Below are 21,376 nucleotides of genomic sequence, written 5' to 3'. Positions count from 1 at the left end.
AGCACCTTTTCACAAGCTGTATGCAATGCCTCCCAGCTAGCATAGTGTCTTGGATTTAACTGGGGTCGTGTTGCTCTTGGGTTTATTCATTGTCTCATCCCAAGATGTCCTGGGAAATGAGCTTTCACTTTAAATAGCCAAAACTCATTTAGGCAGGAATTTCAGCATTCAGTATTTCCAGTGGTGATACAAAGAATTGCACAAAATGCTTGTTGCACCACATTGTTGCTGTGTCCACCTGGTATTCTTTTCTTGTGCAGACTTCAGAAAAGGTTGTCTGTGTTGGAAGTATGGTGTTGAATATGTGAGGAACGTGTCCTGCGTAAAAGTGATGACTGTCTGTAACTGTGACCTTAAGTTTGAGAGTGTTGGCCTAGGAAAGAACATTGATATTAGTTTACTCGTCCTAGCAATGAACTCGGATAAATTTGGAGAGGCAGCATTAGAGATATCCTTCCAGTGCCTTGAGATGCTTACAGTAGTCCAGGTTCCAGAAGCATATAGAAATTCAGGGATCACTGCTCCCTGAACCATAGCTTTTGTGCCAGGTCTCGGATTTTGATCTTCACTAACTCTGTGTGGATGCATTGATGGTGATGGTGAATTTCATTCTGAGAATATATGTTCTGCATTTTCCAGGGTGTAATGGTGAACCTTTAAAGTTAGGAAGCAGTGTTGTACGGACAGGTTGGTTAAGGACCTTTGTCCTGCAGAGGGTAAGGCAATTATTTTGTATGCTTCAGTATTAAGTAGATTTCTTAAGTCAGCTACCTGGCATAATACGAGGCCACTGAACAGCTGGATCAATCCAAAATTACAACTTTAGAAAAATATTCTTGGATTAAGTGTATTTTTAGACTGATGTTTGACTGCGAGCGATGAATGGAAGTTTCATTGTTTGGAGGACGTGCGTTGACTTCTTTGTCAAGGGCGAACAATAGACAATAGGTGCAGGAGTAGGCCATTTGGCCCTTCGAGCCAACACCGCCATTCAATGTGATCATGGCTGATCATCCCCAGCCAGTACCCCGTTCCTGCCTTCTCCCCATATCCCCTGACTCCGCTATCTTTAAGAGCCCTATCTAGCTCCCTCTTGAAAGTATCCAGAGAACCGGCCTCCACCGCCCTCTGAGGCAGAGAATTCCACAGACTCACAACTCTCTGTGAGAAAAAGTGTTTCCTCATCTCTGTTCTAAATGGCTTACCTCTTATTCTTAAGCTGTGGCCCCTGGTTCTGGACTCTCCCAACATCGGGAACATGTTTCCTGCCTCTAGCGTGTCCAAACCCTTAATAATCTTATATGTTTCAATAAGATCCCCTCTCAGCCTTCTAAACTCCAGAGTGTACAAGCCCAGCCGCTCCATTCTCTCAGCATATGACAGTCCCGCCATCCTGGGAATTAACCTTGTAAACCTATGCTGCACTTCCTCAATAGCAAGAATGCCCTTCCTCAAATTAGGGGACCAAAATTGCACACAATACTCCAGGTGTGGTCTCACTAGGGCCCTATACAACTGCAGAAAGACCTCTTTGCTCCTATACTCAAGTCCTCTTGTTATAAAGGCCAACATGTTATTCGCTTTCTTCACTGCCTGCTGTACCTGCATGCTTACTTTCGTTGATTGATGAACAACGACCCCCAGATCCCATTGTACTTCCCCTTTTCCCAACTTAACACCATTTAGATAGTAATCTGCCTTCCTGTTTTTGCTACCAAAGTGGATAACCTCACATTTATCCACATTAAACTGCATCTGCCATGTATCTGCCCACTCACCCAACCTGTCCAAGTCACCCTGCATTCTCAAATCATCCTCCTCACAGTTCACTCTGCAACCCAACTTTGTGTCATCTGCAAATTTGCTAATGTTACTTTGAATCCCTTCATCAAAATAATTGATGTATATTGTAAATAGCTACGATCCCAGCACCGAGCCTTGCGGTACACCACTAGTCACTGCCTGCCATTCTGAAAGAGACCCGTTAATCCCTACTCTTTGTTTCCTGTCTGCCAACCAATTTTCTATCCATGTCAGCACTCTACCCCCAATACCGTGTGCCCTAATTTTGCCCACTAATCTCCTATGTGGGACATTATCAAATGCTTTCTGAAAGTCCAGGTACACTACATCCACTGGATCTCCCTTGTCCATTTTCCTAGTTACATCCTCAAACAATTCCAGAAGATTAGTCAAGCATGATTTCCCTTTCGTAAATCCATGCTGACTCAGACCGATCCTGTTACTGCTATCCAAATGTGCCGCTATTTCATCTTTTATAATTGACTCCAGCATCTTCTCCACCACCAATGTCAGGCTAACTGATCTATAATTCCCTGTTTTCTCTATCCTGCCTTTCTTAAAAAGTGGGATAACATTAGCGACTCTCCAACCACAGGAACTGATCCTGAATCTATAGAACATTGGAAAATTATCACCAATGCATCCACGATTTCTAGAGCCACTTCCTTAAGTACCCTGGGATGCAGACCATCGGGCCCTGGGGATTTATTAGCCTTCAGTCCCATCAGTCTACCCAACACCATTTCATGCCTAATGTGGATATCCTTCAGTTCCTCCGTCACCCCAGATCCTCTGGCCACTAGTATATCAGGAAGATTGTTTGTGTCCTCCTTAGTGAAGACGGATCCAAAGTGCCTGTTCAACTCATCTTCCATTTCACCTTTTTCAGTCTTCAAGGGTCCAACTTTGGTCTTAACTATTTTTTTCCTCTTCACATACCTAAAGAAGCTTTTACTATCCTCCTTTATATTCTTGGCTAGCTTCCCTTCGTACCTCATCTTTTCTCCCCGTATTGCCTTTTTAGTTATCTTCTGTTGCTCTTTAAACATTACCCAATCCTCTTGCTTCCCGCTCATCTTTGCTACGTTGTACTTCTCTTTTATTTTTATACTGTCCCTGACGTCCCTTGTCAGCCATGGTCACCCCTTACTCCCCTTAGAATCTTTCTTCCTCTTTGGAATGAACTGATCCTGCACCTTCTGTATTATTCCCAGAAATACTTGTCATTGTTGTTCTACTGTCATCCCTGTTAGGGTATCTTTCCAGTCAACTTTGGCCAGTTCCTCCCTCATGTCTCCATAGCCCCCTTTATTCAACTGTAAAACTGACACCTCCGATTTACCCTTCTCCCTCTCTAATTGTAGATTAAACTTGGCCATATTATGGTCACTACCTCCTAATGGCTCCTTGACCTCAAGTTCCTTTTTATCAAATCCGGTTCATTACATAACACTAAATCCAGAATTGCCTTCTCCCTGGTAGGCTCTAATACAAGGTTGGATCTGGAGCAATAGCTGATTTTGACATGGGGAAAGTCAGGCCACATCCACTTTCAATGTATGGTCAAACCAGTAAAGGACAAGCCATGCTGAATTCTCCACCATTTGGATGAGGATCAGAGAGTGAAAATGAACAGTACTATGGATGGTTTGAATAAGTGGCGAACAAACCATATATTCCTAGAATGTGCATGAAGCCCAGAAAGGCAAAGGTTGTTCGGAATTTGGTGTTTTTCAAAGGCCGCATGCTGAAAGAAATTAATTTAGAAGAGTGGACATGAAGACGGTGAATACAATTTTTAAAAAAAAGTTCTGTGATCAAGGTCATGAAAATAGGAAGACCAATGATGTGTCAATGCTAGGCAAAGTTGTAAATTCAAATATCTATATAATTTTATTATTATATATAAGCAGTGCAACCATTACCATCTACCAACATCCAGTACCAACAGGGTACTGATTGTGGATAATCAGCCATGATCACAGTGATGGCTCGAAGGGCCGAACGGCCTACTCCTGCATCTATTGTCTATTATCTCTTTCTCAATCATCCATCCTCTGTCACATGCTGTCCCAGATCTGTAAATGTTTAAAATGGATAGGAATACAAATACAAAGTCACCATCTTCAATTTCTCAACCATCTCCTTAACTTGCCCAACTGTCTTAAAAAATGTATAAACTGCATCACATTACTTTTCTCTAGAACCACTTATCATGGAACATATTTATAACTTTCTCATGAAGTCCATCACTTCAAGCTTGCATTAAATTATGTAGAAACAAGGAAGTGCAGGTGTTGGTTTATAAAAGAAGACACAAAGTGCTGGAGTAACTCAACAGGTCAGGTAGCATCCCTGGAGAGCATGAATATATGATGCTTCAGGTCAGGAACTAATGTCTGAAGTAGGGTCGTGACCAGAAACGTCACCTATCCACATTCAGGCATGCTGCCTGACCCGTTGAGTTAATCCAGAAAATTGTGTCTTTTACATTAAATTATAAATGCTCATATTACAACACTTTTTAGATTTTAAGATGTGGAAATCCATCTCTAAACTTTCTTACCTACATTCTCCTTTAAAAATGGCCCTTAAAGACACACAAGGGCCACCTGTCCTGTTTATTTTCATGGTTTGATGTCATATTTAATTTGGTAACACTCTTGTGAAGTGCGTAAGGGATGATAAAAGTACAGCACAAGTCACTGTTATCAGTGGAATTCACCCATCCTGATGCTCTACCTCTTGTAGAGTTACATTTGTGTCTCGGTATCCTTGGAAATGACTTATTGCACTGTCTGCGTTTATGCTCAAGGCCTTTCACAATCAGTGGACACTGCAGGGACTTGCATGTTTGAATGATGCACATCACAGGGCTGCCAACATTGGGTGAGAGTTGGGAGTGAGAAATTGTGAGACCAAGCCGAGACTTGAATACAGACCTATTCAACCTAAAGGAATTGGGGGGGGGGGGGATTAGAAATAGTGAGGTAAACAAGCATAATAGTTGAGTGGCAAATGACAATAGTGCTACCTTCCCAATATTTAACTGAAGGAAATAATGGGTTATCGGAGCTGTATGTTGTCACAGACAGCCTGACACCTTGCATGTCATTTTAATATTACACTTATCCCATCCCCCTGGATATTCCGGATTAATAAATTAAGGTTTAATGGCTGTGGGGAAGTAGCTGTTTCTGAACCTGGACGTTGCAGTCTTCAGGCTCCTGTACCTTCTACCTGAAGGTAGCGGGGAAATGAGTGTGTGGCCAGGATGGTGTGGGTCCTTGATGATGCTGCCAGCCTTTTTGAGGCAGCGACTGCGATAGATCCCCTCGATGGTAGGGAGGTCAGAGCCGATGATGGACTGGGCAGTATTTAATACTTTTTGGAGTCTTTTCCGCAGCGTGAGAGCGTGGGAATTGGGCGAAATGCATGAGTCTCACGCTCGATGCGTGAGAGTTGGCAGCTCTGACATCATATCAGAAAACACAGGGAGGGGAAAGGAAATGGAAAACATAAGAATGGAGGAACTCAAACTGACGTATCAGTGGAATAGATTGGCATCAAAATCGAACACCACATAAAGCAGTGAATGTATAGAGGATGTTTCGGCATCAGATTTATTTTTGTTGGTGCCTTCTTGAATTGAAATGGGTGGGGCAGGACTTAATGGCTGCCTCTTGAATTGCTGAAGCAGGTGAGCATTGTGTTGCTAATTAGATATTTAACTAAATAGCCACTCAACAGCATGGCTGATGTCTTTAATGGAAAAGCTTGGGTGGGGGGGAAGGAACCAACGACACACACACACTGTAAATAAGGCACTTTTATCTACAGTGCTATCTTGATTAACTAAATTGTTTAGCTTTGTATCATACAAAAGATTGAATATTTTACAACTGACTGAGTTATCATTTCCACAGAAAACAAAAATTGTAGTAAAGAATCATTTGCTTTTATTTACTGTGTAGTTTAAGAATTAAGAATGTATTTTTGAGATTAGTGTCAAACATGTAAGTTAACATAAATTACAGGGGCTTTTGCCTGTGACTTAGATTTTTTTTAAATCTACTATTTCAGTAAAATAATTATTTACCAATGTTTAAACGGCCATTAAAGGTACACAAAAATGCTGGAGAAACTCAGCGGGTGCAGCAGCATCTATGGAGCGAAGGAAATAGGCGACGTTTCGGGCCGAAACCCTTCTTCAGACTGATGGGGGGTTTTGGCCTGAAACGTCGCCTATTTCCTTCGCTCCATAGATGCTGCTGCACCCGCTGAGTTTCTCCAGCATTTTTGTGTACCTTCGAACTTCCAGCATCTGCAGTTCCTTCTTGAACACTTTAAACGGCCATTGGTTTCTGAGACTCTGAATTAAAATTTAATTTGATCACAATAGTGATCAGACTAGAGTAAATTCAAGCACACTAATTTAACTGAATACTGTCTGTAAACTGAATTAAAACACCACCTTTCGAGGAAAAAAACAATGATGTATCTATCTTTGTGTTATAGCAGCAAATTTAATAGCCATGCCTTCAATTCTTTCATCCAAATCATTTATTTAAATTCCAAAGGTTTAGGCTCCATCAATCTTTGTGACATTACTTGGTACATCTTACCAACCAGAAACAGACTCATTTTTGCCTATTGTTTCTTATTATCCAGCTAGTCTTTTAATCTTGCCAACGTGTCACTTCCTACACCACATTTTTAAAATTTTCTGCAACTGTTAATGCAGCACCTTATCAATTCCCTCGTATCCATAGCACATGTACTTAATCATCTACTTAAATGAAGGCACTGAGAGATGTATTCTATATTACTACAAATGCAAATCTGGTTGGGAAAGTATTCAGTGGGGAAGGCACAAGGAGGCATCAGAGTAATATGGAGGTTGAGCAGGTAAAATGTATTCCTTAACGCATGATGAAACATGGTGGTATGTAGCTGCTTACACCACAAATGGTTTTCTAGGAACATAACGCGGGGATGCACTATTATTTTTGAACCTAAACGGTTCAATACAGCAAACTTGTGTTGTGAGAAATTCAGACTGAATGGTTCACCAGGTCCAATTGTTTGATATTTACATTATTTATATTCAAGTGCGGAAGATTGCCTGATGTCCTGGTTTTAAACATGGTTAGAACTATATAATTTATTTGGAACCATCTAATGGATTTATGCAGAGGATATGTATGGTATTGTCAGCCAATGATTTGAAGATGCATCAATGAATGATGCATAGCTTTATACAAGAAACATGGACTATTTAGCAAAGAGAAACTGCCACAGGTTCTAATAAAAGAGTGTTTCTCAAGAAAAATGCTGTGGTGGAGGATGGTTACATAAAATGGGTACATAAAATAAAGTACAGAGTGCATATTAAAATCAATTTTGATTACTTTTTCTGCAGTGTGGTCATCAAGCTTGATTGACATGGAACTATTCCATTCTGTGTTACTATAATCTTTTGCGACCTGTGATAAAAGTCGTAAAGGTAAAAACAGATTCTCTCTTTGATTATATTCCCTTTTCTTTGCTTTATAGATGTGAAAGTTAAATGGGCCCAATCAGCAGCATGTCTCCATTGAAGAAAGGGGAGACCTCGGGGACAGGGGAGCTTTGCAGCTTGAATTCAAACTGTCCAGCAGATGTTCTTCCAGAGGTGATGGGTGGTTCCAGGCCCAGAACTATTTTTGCAGAGAAAGGAATGACAGATGATGAGGAGCTTACAAACCTGAACTGGCTTCATGAAAATAAAAACCTCCTCAAAAACCTTAGTCTTGGCAGTGAGATGCTACGTAGTGTTAGTCCTACTCGTGATGTTACTGAGGAAGACACTTCACCTTTGCCACCCTCTGATTCACATAACAATGAGAAGGGTGGATTGAACTCCAAGCCTCCCTATTCATTTAGCTGCCTTATTTTTATGGCGATTGATCACTCGGCCAGAAAATGTCTGCCAGTCAAGGATATCTACAATTGGATATTGGAACGTTTTCCTTATTTTACCAATGCACCCACTGGCTGGAAGAACTCTGTAAGGCACAATCTTTCCTTGAACAAATGTTTCCGGAAAGTGGAAAAGGGTCATGGCAAGGTTAGTGTTCACAGTTCAATATCTATCAGACCATGCAAATGTTTAAAAAAAACCCAGTGCTGGAATGACTCAGCTGGTCATGCAGCTTCTATGGAGAACATGGATAAGGGAATTTTCAATTGTGACCTTTCTTCTGACCTGAAACGTCACCTATCCATATACTTCAGAGATGCTGCCTGACCCGCTGAGTTACTCCAGCACTTTTTTTTGTAAACCAGCATCAGCTGTTCCTTCTTTCTCCATGTGAATGTCAAGATAGACTGTTAATTGCTAGGCTGGTAAGTGGGCTGCTGAACAATATCCATAATTTAGACCCTAGATTTGAGTTCTTATCTGTGTAAATTTGCTGATCTAAGCTGTGCACTGTTGAGAATTTCAGCACATGAAAGCAATGATTAGTGAAGAGGAGTTCAAGGTTCTTGTTCAGTACATGCAAGTTGATGACATAATTTTACTAAGTTAAACTTTCGTTGCTTCTTGAAATCGGAGCTGCAAAATTTAGAATGGACAAAATGGAGGGGGAGGGTCAGGGACAACTGGAGGAGTTCTCAACTTGTGTAAATGAAATCCACTACAGGTACCAGATGAAAATAGTCGATGCCTAAAAATGATTGCAACAAAAGATTACTGGTTTTGATGGAATTCCAAGTGTATGTTGAATAGTTCTTCAGGTTGGCAGCCACATTTTTCTAACAGGAGAAAGATTAGGTTATCAGAAAAAATAATAGGAAGAGACTGACGTCTTTTCATATGACTGCTCAGTTGTGAACTATTACAGTTTTATCTTGTGTCCCTTCAAGTGTGATCTCTGAAGCATTAAACGTTTGTAACTAAACTAACCATTTCCCCATAATTTAGTCTTTTCAAAGTACAGATATCAGATTTTTTAAGATGCCCCAAAAAGTCTGCATTTTCACAATTCCCCCCCCCCCCCCACCCTATCTTCTCTGTTGTGCTTGTAAATATTTACAGTAATAAAAAGAGAGGGTCGATGGAAAACGCTGGTTAGGACCCACTTCGATTTCTATGTGCAGTTCAGGTTGCAACACTATAGGAAAATTGTCAATGTGCTGGAGAGAGTCAAGAGTAGTTTCACCAGGATGTTGCCTGGATGGGAGGGTTTTGGCTATGGGGGGAGAGATTGTAGAGGCTGTTCCTGTTTCCCTGGAGCGAAGGAGATTGAAAAGTGAGCTGATAGGTTAAAAAGACTGAGAGGTATAGATGGGTTATATAGTCAAGATCTATTTGCCATAGTAACGATATTGAAAGCAGAAGGGAATAGGTTAAAGGTGAGAGGAAGGAATTTTAAAGGGGATTTGAAGGGTGATTTTTTAATATAGCGAATAATTGATATCTGAAAAGGGTTTATAAATGATGAGGTACATAGATAGGGGAGATAGTCACAATCTTTCTCCCAAGGGATGAGGGGGTGGTGGAGCGTATAGGCTTAAGTTGTGAGGGAACATTTAAACGGAATCTGAGGGGCAGGTTTTTTTTACACACATGGTCATCAGTAAATGGATCAGGCTGCTTGAGGAGGCGGTAGAGGCAGGTACAAATGCAATGTTAGAAGTCATTCAGATAAGTACCTGCATTAGAACGGTTTTGAAGGACATTGGCCAAACACAAGGAGATTAGATTTGTGCAGATAGGCTTGGAAGAGTTAGGCAAAGAGCTAATTTCTGTGTTTATAACTCTATCTGGAAATCGCTGCAACTAAAGTTGGAAGTCCGATACAATAACTACGTGTAAAAAGCATTTAGACAGACACTTAAATATGCAAGGCCTAGAAGGATCTAGTCCCAGTGCAGGCAAATGGAATTATCGTAGACTGGCAAAATAGTTTGCATGAATGCAATGAACCGAAGGGCCAATTTCCGTGATTTCACTTTTGTGAAAACTGTTGACAGATAATGGAATACATTAAGATTGGTGATTTAAATCCATGTACCGGAGTGGGAAGGTACAACATAAATGGAAGTCCACAGAAAAATTCTAGTTGCACAACTGCACAAGTCCATGTATTAGGTGTTTACAAATAATCGAAAAGCAACAGGCAAGTTTCTACTCTTGCAATAAATGGTTGGGCAGCAAGTAAGCCTGCGATTTAAGGACAGGGATTAAACCCTTTAACATTGTATACATCAGAAAATTTTAGCAAAGATTCTAGCTAGAAGACTAAATAATTATATTAACAATTTAATAAATACGGATCAAACGGGATTTATACCCAAAAGACAATCATTTAATAATTTGAGAAGGCTTTTCAATATAATGTACTCTCACAATGAGGACAATGAAGATATTTCAGTTGTTACGCTGGATGCAGAGAAGGCATTTGATCAGGTAGAATGGCAGTATTTATACAAGGTACTCCAAAAATTTAATACGGGAGAAAATGTTATTAGATGGGTTAAACTACTTTACGATAGACCTACGGCAAGAATATTAACTAACAATATGCTATCTCCAAAATTTTACTTATCAAGGGGTAATAGGCAAGGTTGTGCCTTATCACCATTGCTATTTGCCCTTATGATAGAACCGCTGGCCGAAAGGATTAGAAATCACCCGAATATTCACGGATATAATACTAAGGACTCAAAGAATAAAATTTCATTATACGCTGATGATATCCTTTTATATATTACTAATACACAAACGGGTATACCCACCTTATTAACACTAATTGAGGAATTCGGCTCTTTTTCAGGATATAGAATAAATTGGAATAAAAGCGAAATTATGTCTTTAAAACCACAGGATTCGAGACACTTACTAAAATTCCCCTTCAAAATTGCAACAGAAAAATTCAAGTATCTGGGTATTCAAATTACGAGAAGACACAAATCATTATTTAGTGCCAATTTTATGCCACTACAGGTGCACAACCTTTTATCCGAAAGCCTTGGGACCAGACACTTTTCGTAATTCAGAATTTGTCGGTCTTCGGAATGGAAATTCTTTAGCGTAGATTTTAATGGCTGGCTCAGTGGTAGAGTGCTCGGCTCATATCCGCAAGGTCGCGAGTTTGCGCCTTGATCCTGGCAGTTACTCGATCGCGAGTTTGAGTCTTCAATGTCGTTTTTTCTTGCAGAATAAATGTTTGTATGAAATACAGTGTAGGAGAGGTGTACTGACTGTGTGGGCAGAACTTTGGAAGTGATTGCCCACCAGTCTAAAAAGCCGCTGTGTCTCCCTGTCCCTGGGATAGCAGGGGGCGATCAAACAGCACAATACCCCCCTCCCCCTCCAACTCCAGAGGAATCCGCTCCCCGATGGGCCGCTACCAAAGATCATAGAGGAGCTCCTCTATGATCTTTGGCCGCTACAGCGACAAGTGGCAGTTCGCCCACAGCCCGAGCTGCGCCCCCTCATCCGCCACCCCAAGAACAAGACGTACCTTGCACACCATCAGCTTCTGCCCCTACGTGTTCCTCTGGAGTTGGAGCGGGGCTGGAGTTGCTGCTGGCTGTGGGTCTCTGGGATCTCCGTGCTTGCAGTGGGCCTGGGGGGTCGGTGGGCGGCGGTGGGAGCTGTGGACCTACGGACCTACCTCCGTGGAGCTAGCCAGCTTCAGAGCGTGGAGAGCTGCGGGGGCGAGCTGCTGCGACCCGACTCCGGTGGATGGTGACACCGGGAGCTCGCGGGTCTCCGGTGGGAGACTGCTTTGCGGGGCACCGGCAGCGGCGACTTCTCCCGCCCGAATTACGGGGTTGAGAGCAAACATCATAGAGGTTGAGAGTGACCTGGAGGGGGGCCTTACAACGCCCGGCGCGGCTGTAAATTGCCGCGGACTTGCTAGCGCCCGCCGGGGGCTCCAACATCAAGACCGGGGCAGGGCCCTACATCTCCCGGCGTGGCTTTGAGTGGCCGCTCATCGATGGGCCCGAGTAGCGCCCCGTCATCCGCAACCCAGGTTCCTCTGTAGTTGGAGTGGGGCTGGGCTGGGCTGCTGTTGGCTGTGGGTCTCTGGGATCTCCGTGCTTGCGGTGGGCCTGGTGGTCGGTGTCCAATTGGTCCTGCGAAATCGCCGACGTGAAGACAGTGCAAAGCCCCCGCGCCGGTGCAATGGGCGGGGAGCTGGAGAGGGGAGGGAAGGGGTCACACACATGGCCGGGAAGCAGAGGGTTGCAGGTGGGGTGATACTGAAGCGAGCGACAATCTGCTGCTGCCTGCCCCGCTGAGTTAAAAAGTTCCCACGCAAGACTCACGAAACACTGTATATCGTGAGTCTACCGTGGGAACTTTTTAATTCAGCGGGCAGGCAGCAGCATATTGTCAATTATTAACCCTCCCGCGCAATATACCCTCATCTTCTCTTTTATGAATGGGGATTTAGTTCCCCTTTCTTCGAAGACCGACCGGAGGTTCCGCTGTCACCTCTGCGGGCCGCCCTCGGTGAACGTTTTCAAGGACCTTTCTTCAAGGACCGAAAAAATGGCCGCTATTCGGAGGTTTTCGTTATTTGGATCTTCGGATAAAAGGTTGTGCACCTGTATTAAATAAACTGAATGATATGATTAAATTTTGGAAAACGCTCCCGCTCTCATTGATAGGTAGAATTAACGCTATAAAAATGACTTTCTTACCAAAATTAATATATTTGTTTCAAGCGATCCCAATGTATATTCCAAAATACTTTGTCAAAAAACTAGATTCTACTACAGGTGCACAACCTTTTATCCGAAGATCCAAATAACGAAAACCTCCGAATAGCGGCCATTTTTTCGGTCCTTGAAGAAAGGTCCTTGAAAACGTTCACCGAGGGCGGCCCGCAGAGGTGACAGCGGAACCTCCGGTCGGTCCTCGAAGAAAGGGGAACTAAATCCCCATTTATAAAAGAGAAGATGAGGGTATATTGCGCGGGAGGGTTAATAATTGACAATATGCTGCTGCCTGCCCGCTGAGTTAAAAAGTTCCCACGGTAGACTCATGATACACAGTGCAGATTGTCGCTCCCTTCAGTTTCACCCCACCTACACCCCTCTGCTTCCCGGCCATGTGTGTGACCCCTTCCATCCCCTCTCCAGCTCCCCGCCCATTGCACCGGCGCGGGGGCTTTGCACTGTCTTCACGTCGGCGATTGCAGCAGGATCGTGCCAGTCACCGGAGACGTCAGGACCAATTGGACACCGACCACCAGGCCCACCGCAAGCACGGAGATCCCAGAGACCCACAGCCAGCAGCAGCCCAGCCCCACTCCAACTACAGAGGAACCTGGGTTGCGGATGACGGGGCGCAGCTCGGGGCGTCGTAGGGGCCCATCGGGGAGCGGCCACTCAAAGCCACGCCGGGCGATGTAGGGCCCTGCCCCGGTCTTGATGTTGGAGCCCCCGGCGGGCGCTAGCAAGTCCGCGGCAATTTACAGCCGCGCCGGGCGTTGTAAGGCCCCCCTCCAGGTCACTCTCAACCCCGTAATTCGGGCGGGAGAAGTCGCCGCTGCCGGTGCCCTGCAAAGCAGTCTCCCACCGGGGACCCGCGAGCTCCCGGTGTCACCATCCACCTGAGTCGGGTCGCAGCAGCTCGCCCCCGCAGCTCTCCACGCTCCGAAGCTGGCTAGCTCCACGGAGATAGGTCCGTAGGTCCACAGGCTCCACAGCTCCCACCGACCCCCAGGCCCACTGCAAGCACGGAGATCCCAGAGACCCACAGCCAGCAGCAACTCCAGCCCAGCCCCGCTCCAACTCCAGAGGAACACGTAGGGGCAGAAGCTGATGGTGTGCAAGGTACGTCTTGTTCTTGGGGTCGCGCAGCTCGGGCTGTGGGCAAACTGCCACTTGTCGCCGTAGCGGCCCATCGGGGAGCGGATTCCTCTGGAGTTGGAGGGGGAGGGGGGTATTGTGCTGTTTGATCGCCCCCTGCTATCCCAGGGACAGGGAGACACAGCGGCTTTTTAGACTGGTGGGCACAATTCTGCCCACACAGTCAGTACACCTCTCCTACACTGCATTTCATACAAACATTTATTCTGCAAGAAAAAACGACATTGAAGACTCGCGATCGAGTAACTGCCAGGATCAAGGCGCAAACTCGCGACCTTGCGTATATGAGCCGAGCACTCTACCACTGAGCCAGCCATTAAAATCTACGCTAAAAAATTTCCATTCCGAAGACTGACAAATTCTGAATTACGAAAAGTGTCTGGTCCCAAGGCTTTCGGATAAAAGGTTGTGCACCTGTATCACTAATTTTATATGGGATTACAGAGCACACAGAATTCAACGAAAGCATTTGTGTAAACCTAAAGAAGTTGGGGGTTTATCATTACCTAACTTTATGTATTACTACTGGGCAGTGCATATTAAGAACATAATGTACTGGTTGGATAGTTCCACTCAGCAGTTGGAGTGGATAAGAATGGAGAAAGAGGAGTGCTATCCGCACGATATAGGAACGAACTTGCTCTCACCGATAAAATTGAATAGTATAATATATAAGAAGTTCAAGTTCAAGTGAGTTTATTGTCATGTGTCCCTGTAAAGGACAATGCAATTCTTGCTTTGCTTAAGTACACAGAAAATAGTAGGCATTTACTACAAAACAGATAAATGTGTCCATATACCATGATATAAATTGTATTGTATTGTATTGTATTCAAATTTATTGTCATTGTCTCAGTTAGAGACAACGAAATGAATTTCCCTTACAGGCAGTATCATAAAAATAAAAATAAATAAATAATAATAAATAATAAAACATATTAAAAATAAAATAGAATTTTAAAAAAAGCACAAACACTGAAAGTCCACGACACAACATAACACAGTGGCACCAAGGTGAGGAAGGCACCATAGTCCAGCCTGCCTCCCCTCCGTTCAGAGGGGTGAACCCCCGAAAAGCAACTGGACCTGATGGTATACCCGGTCGTGTTCTAAAAACCTGTGCGGACCAACTGGCGGGAGTTTTTACGGACATTTTCAACCTCTCACTTCTGAGGTCTGAGGTCCCCACCTGCTTTAAAAGGGCATCAATTATACACGCAGCCTTGAGGTGCTCCCGTGCTGATTGTTATCGAGGCTGACACATTTCCACCAATACGAATATATACACACATGAATAAATAAACTGGTAAAGTGCAAATAACAGAAAGTGGTTGTTAATAATCAGAGTTTTGTCCGAGCCAGGTTTAATAGCCTGATGGCTGAGGGGAAGTAGCTATTCCTGAACCTGGTTGTTGCAGTCTTCAGGCTCCTGTACCTTCTACCTGAAGGTAGCAGGGAGATGAGTGTGTGGCCAGGGTGGTGTGGGTCTTTGATGATACTGCCAGCCTTTTTGAGGCAGCGACTGCGATAAATCCCCTCGATGGAAGGAAGGTCAGAGCCGATGATGGACTGGGCAGTGTTTACCACTTTTTGTAGTCTTTTCCTCCCCAGGGCGCTCAAATTGCCGAACCAAGCCACGATGCAACCGGTCAGCATGCTCTCGACTGTGCACCTGTAGAAGTTAGAGAGAGTCTTCCTTGACAATCCGACTCTCCGTAATCATCTCAGGAAGTAGAGGCGCTGATGAGCTTTTTTGATAATTGCGTTAGTGTTCTCGGACCAGGAAAGATCTTCAGAGATGTGCACGCCCAGGAATTTGAAGTTCTTGACCCTTTCAACCATCGACCCGTTGATATAAATGAGGCTGTGGGTCCCCCTCCTACTCCTTCCAAAGTCCACAATCAGTTTCTTGGTTTTGCTGGTGTTGAGGGCCAGGTTATTGCGCTGGCACCATATGGACAGTTGCTCGATCTCTCTTCTGTACTCTGACTCATCCCCATCAGTGATACGCCCCACAATAGTGGTGTCGTCAGCGAACTTGATGATGGAGTTCGCACTGTGGTTCGCTACGCAGTCATGGGTATAGAGTGAGTACAGCAGGGGGCTGAGCACGCAGCCTTGAGGTGCTCCCGTGCTGATTGTTATCGAGGCTGACACATTTCCACCAATACGAACAGACTGTGGTCTGTGGACGAGGAAGTCGAGGATCCAGTTGCAGAGGGATGCGCAGAGACCCAGTTCTGCGAGTTTGGTAACAGTTTGGAGAGGATGATTGTGTTAAATGCCGAGCTGTAATCAATGAATAACAGCCTGACATATGAGTTTTTGTTGTCGAAGTGGTCCAGTGCGGAGTGGAGGGCCAGCAAGATCGCATCCACCGTTGATCTGTTGTGGCGGTACGCGAACTGCAGTGGGTCCAGGTTTTTGTCGAGGTAGGAGTTGTTTTGCTCCATGATTAACCTCTCAAAGCACTTCATCACCACCGGCGTTAGTGCCACCGGTCGATAGTCATTGAGGCACGTCACCTTACTCTTCTTGGGCACCGGTATAATTGATGCCCTTTTAAAGCAGGTGGGGACCTCAGACCTCAGAAGTGAGAGGTTGAAAATGTCCGTAAAAACTCCCGCCAGTTGGTCCGCACAGGTTTTTAGAACACGACCGGGTATACCATCAGGTCCAGGTGCTTTTCGGGGGTTCACCCCTCTGAAGGATTTCCTGACATCGGCCTCTGTGACTGAGACTGAAATGCCATCACAGCGAATGGGGGATCGGAAAGGCACATCAGTATTCTCCCTGTCAAAGCGTGCGTAAAACGCATTGAGCTCGTCAGGGAGTGATGTTACACTGGCATTCGAGCTGCCTCCTTGTTTTGCCTTGTAGGAGGTGATTGCATTTAGACCCTGCCACAGCTGCCGAACATCTGTCTCGTCCTCCAGTTTGGAGCAGAAGTCCCTTTTGGCCTTTTTGATGGCCTTACCAAGGTCGTATCTGGTCTTCATGTAGGCCACTGTATCATTGGAGGTGAATGCCCTGTGTCTGGACTTCAGGAGAGTGCGGATCTCAAAGTTCATCCAAGGTTTCTGATTGGAAAACACTCGGAAGATTTTTGTAGGGATGCAGTCCTCCACACATTTCTTTATGAAGTCTGTAACGACTGTGGCATATTCGTTCAAGTCCGTTGCCGAGTCCTTGAACATTGCCCAGTCTACAGACTCCAAACAGTCCTGGAGTTGTTCTTCTGCCCAAGAACCCAATTATTCACAATACAATAAGAATTTGGAAACAAATAAAAGTATCCTTGAAATTAAATAATCTATCAGTACTAACCCCACTATTGAACAACCCCGCATTCAAACCCTCTCATCGACAAAACATATCAACAATGGGATAGACTGGGGATTAGGAAAGTAGGGGATATGTATGAATTGGGCAAACTGTTATCATTTCAACATTTAAAATTAAAATTTAAACTGAAGGATAATCAATATTTTAAATATATACAGATATGTGACTTTATGAAGAAATATACACATAGATTTCAAACTATATTTTTAGACCCTTTAGAAGAAGCAATGAATATTAAGGCTGATTCACAAAAACTAATATCATACTTTTATAATAATATATTAAATAGAGAATTACCCTCAACAGAAGCACTAAGCACTAAGAGAAGATTGGGAACATGAGCTAATGATAAAGATCTCGAAGGATAGATGGGAAAAGTATCTGATGAACACACATAATTGTTCTATTAATGCAAGACATAATTTAATTCAATTCAAATTATTACAAAGACTATATTATTCAAAAACGAGGTTGAATAAATTTTATCCAAACGTCTCTCCCAGATGCGATAAATGTTTGTTTCAAAACGCTAATATAACACATTCATTTGTAGGATGTACAAAGTTGCATAAATTTTGGAGCGATATATTTGATATATTTACAAAGCTTTTCAAGTCAAGAATAGAACCTAAAACGGAATGGATTATATTTGGAATAATAGTAGAAGATATCAATTTAAATAAAGACCAAAACGTTTTTTTTAATTATGGGTTAATAATTGGAAAGAAATTGATACTTAAATTTTGGAAAAATACAACCATACCAACTGTTAAAATGTGGATTAGGAATATGATGGACATAGCACGCCTTGAAGAAATGAGACTCCGACTAATAGATAAATATGACCAATTCTTAAGGAGTTGGTCTCCTTTCATTGACTTTTTGGAATCATGTGATGCAGCGGTACCGTAAAGATTGCTGATTTCAGTTCATGCCGTGGATAGATCTACATCTCCGAATAAAGATTTGAAAATTTCTCTTTTAAGGGGCCTTCTCTCCTATTTCTACTTTCCACTTTTTCTTTTTTTTAATATACACACTTCACGTTTTTCTATTCTCTACCATCTATTTTTCCTCTTTTCCCCCTTTCTATTGTTTTCTTTTTCTTGTCTTGCTTACTTCCTTCTCAAAACATAAAACTAGAGGTTGTACATAGAATGGATTACGGTATGACATAGTTGGCACCTAAAATTAGGTTCCACTGTACTGTTTTGTACTGTATTAACTTCTAATAAAATAAACAAAAAAAACCCCCAAAAAAAACAACAACAAAAAACATTGTATACATCATCATGCGTAAGGCTTTTGACTCGTGTGTGCAATGAAGAACCTGAAACTTGTAGTAGAGTACACTGTTGCTATGTTGTGGGGGTTGGTCTGTCCTGTCCTCTTCTTGTCCAGTCCCTTCCCACCTACGTCAGAGACACCTCACGTGGTCCTCAACTCTTCAATAACTTTCCGTTTCCAGGCCCCCACAGGCCTCTAGTCCCATTACACCTCCATCCCCCACCAAGGTCTCAAGACCCTCCTGTTCTTTCTTGAACAGCTCAAATAAATTTCCCTCTACTAATACTCTCCACAACCTGGTGGAACTTGTTCTCACCCTTAACTTCTCACTTTCTTCAAGTTAAAGGTGTGGAATGGGCACTCGTATACAGTGGCGGAGTGGGTCTAAAAATATTGGTTGCTAGGAGACAAAGGGGGCCCACCCACAACTACAATGCTATCATTTAACAGGGGCCCACTTGCTATCACTTCATCAGGGGCCCACTTGCCATCGGGCAAGCTGACACCCTGGCCAGTCCGCCACTGCTCGTATAGGCCAGCCTTTTTGTTGGTTATATCGAACAGTCCTTGTTCCAAATGTACACTGGCACTGTCCCCCAATTCTTTCTCTGCTACATCGATGACTGGATCCTGGCTGCCTCCTGCTCCCGTGCAGAACTTGTTGATTTCACTAACTTTACCACCAACTTTCTCCTGCCCTCAAATTTACTTATCTCTGTTACCTCTCTCCCCTTTCTTGATCTCGCGTCTCTATCATGGGTAAACAGGCTACCAACTGACGTCTACAACAAACTTCCCAACTCCCACAGTTATCTGGACTACAATTCCTCCCACCCAGCCTCTTGCAAAGACGATATCTCTATCTCTCAATTTCTCTGTCTCCGTTGCATCTGCCCCCAAGATGAGGCTTTCCATTCTAGGATGTCCTTATTCTTTAATAAACGTGGTTTCCCCCCGCTGTCATAGATGGATCCCTCACCCGCGTCTCCTCTGCGTTCCATAGTTCTGCTCTTGCTCCCAGATGGAACAAAAATAGAGTGCCCTTGATCCTTCGTCATTTCCATCACCTCCAGCGTGATCCCACCACCAATCACATCTCTTTCCGCCTTCCACAGAGACTGCTCCCTCTGCAACTCCATGGTTCTCACATCCCTTCACACCCAAACCACCCGGGTACTTTGCACCTCAACCACAGGAGATGTAACCCCTCACCTCAATCCAACGACACCAGCAGTCCGTCCAGGTGAGACTGGTTCACGAGCACGTCCTCTAACCTCATCTACGGCATCTGGTGTTCCCGATGTGGCTTCTGTACATCGGCAAGACCAAGTGTGGACATGGGTGACCATTTCACCGAACTTGTACTCAATCTGCCAAGGCCTACTGGATCTCCTGGATTGTAACCATTTTAACTCTCTACCCATTCCCATAATGACCTTTTTTTGTCCTGGGTCTCCTTCACTACCAGAGTAAGACCACTCACAAACTGAAGGAACAGCATCTCTTATTCCGATTGGGTAACTTACAGCCCAATGGTATAAAAATTGAATTCTTCAACTTTACGTAACTACATAACTCCTCCCCCTTCTCCTCCCCTTCCATGTGCCCCACCTATTTTTCCCTTCCATTCCTTTATCTTAAAAATTTGCAAATCTTCAATCATTTTGTCTCACATTTTCTGTCTTTTCATCATTGACCTTTGTCTGCCATCTGCCGATTAATTCCCCCCCCCATATGTATCAACCTATTATCTGCCAGGCTTTTGCTTCGGACTAAACCAGAACCAGAGAATACAATAGTCAGTAATTGGCATGATAAACAGGAATACATTTCCAAAATAAAATTCTCTATTGCTGCTCCCCTTGCCAACCGTGCCATGCGATTCGAAACATCACATTTGAAACTTCTCTTCCTGCTTCATTCCATTTGTCCATCACTGCCATTTATTCGCTTCTTGGCCCTGGCATATATTTATTTAATTACGTTCTTTGAAACAACTTGGGGTGTTTATTCAAAATAAATGTCACGATTTCTTTGCACGTTTTTGTTGTATCATTCACAATACTGTGGCCAGTTCATTGACATAATCACCTAGAGCTGGCATGCACCTTTTCATCTTGTACAGGAAGGTTGATTAAATAAAATACAAATAATTTACAATAATATTGGAATATCATCAAATATTAACATTGTAATGGAATTCAGTAGTTAGAAGCAGCAATTCTGTAAGATCTGAGATTATCGGCTAATAGGTTAAGTTAGTTTAAGAAAGAACTGCAGACGCTGGAAAAATCTAAGGTAGACAAAAATGCTGAAGAAACCAGCATTTTTCTTCAAGTTTCTTCAGCATTTTTGTCTACCAAAGGTTAAGTTAGTGATCAGTCTTAGATTGTATTTGATATGTATGTCTTCTTGGGTTAAATATTTGAATTCCATCATTTGCCAGTTTGTTGATAGTAATAAATAGTTAGCTACCTAACCTGGTTACTATGATTATTGGCCAGGTAGACTGAAAAGCTTCCGTAGATGTAATGGTCCTGTGGCAGGATCTTTAACAGATGTGAGGCGTTGGCTTCACAGAGCACAAGGCCACTGTGTACTGCTATGCATCCAGATTGAAAATTGCAGAACTTTGTTTTTTTATTTACAAACATTTCCTGATTTTCAATTTCAGAGATTTGATGCTAGAATTTTAATGTTCCTTCATTATAATCGTAAATAAAATCATTTTTGTGATTGGATACATTTGTAAAGCAGTGAGGAAGTTGCTTACCGGGTGTGGGTTTCATTTTGTGGCCTGGTTTTGAGTTGCTATGGTAACATTTCCTTCGGCTCTATCAGTTTGTGACCTGCCAGTAACATAATACATGACTGATCTGGCTTAACTGAATAAGAGTATTAATGCATGTGCTTCCTGCTTGTCAAAATTTGTTCTTGAGTCAGGCCATCTAACGACCAGTTAAATGTAAAAGTGGTGCATTTTGGAACAAATTCTGCCGTTGGTCTTCATTTTTTTACCTGTCTCTTACTCAACAAAAATGTACTCCTTAAACCCTCATTGTGAATT

At 43.2% G+C, this 21,376-nt stretch overlaps 1 protein-coding gene across 2 annotated transcripts in view; it reads left to right on the top strand.

The window, feature by feature from the left end:
• The window catches only part of foxn2 (forkhead box N2), a 59,816-nt gene that overhangs the window by 8,965 nt on the left and 29,475 nt on the right, over positions 1-21,376 (top strand). For both annotated transcript variants that reach the window (XM_033025491.1, XM_033025493.1), the window contains one exon: positions 7,360-7,912. In XM_033025491.1, the coding sequence (XP_032881382.1) occupies positions 7,373-7,912 (540 nt within the window). In that variant the 5' untranslated portion in view covers positions 7,360-7,372. The remainder of the gene's footprint in view (positions 1-7,359; positions 7,913-21,376) is intronic.

This window comes from Amblyraja radiata, chromosome 8, assembly GCF_010909765.2.
Source record: "Amblyraja radiata isolate CabotCenter1 chromosome 8, sAmbRad1.1.pri, whole genome shotgun sequence".
NCBI lineage: Eukaryota > Metazoa > Chordata > Chondrichthyes > Rajiformes > Rajidae > Amblyraja > Amblyraja radiata.
The sequence above is the reverse complement of the archived record's forward strand: the minus strand, read 5'-3'. Positions and strand labels throughout refer to the sequence as shown.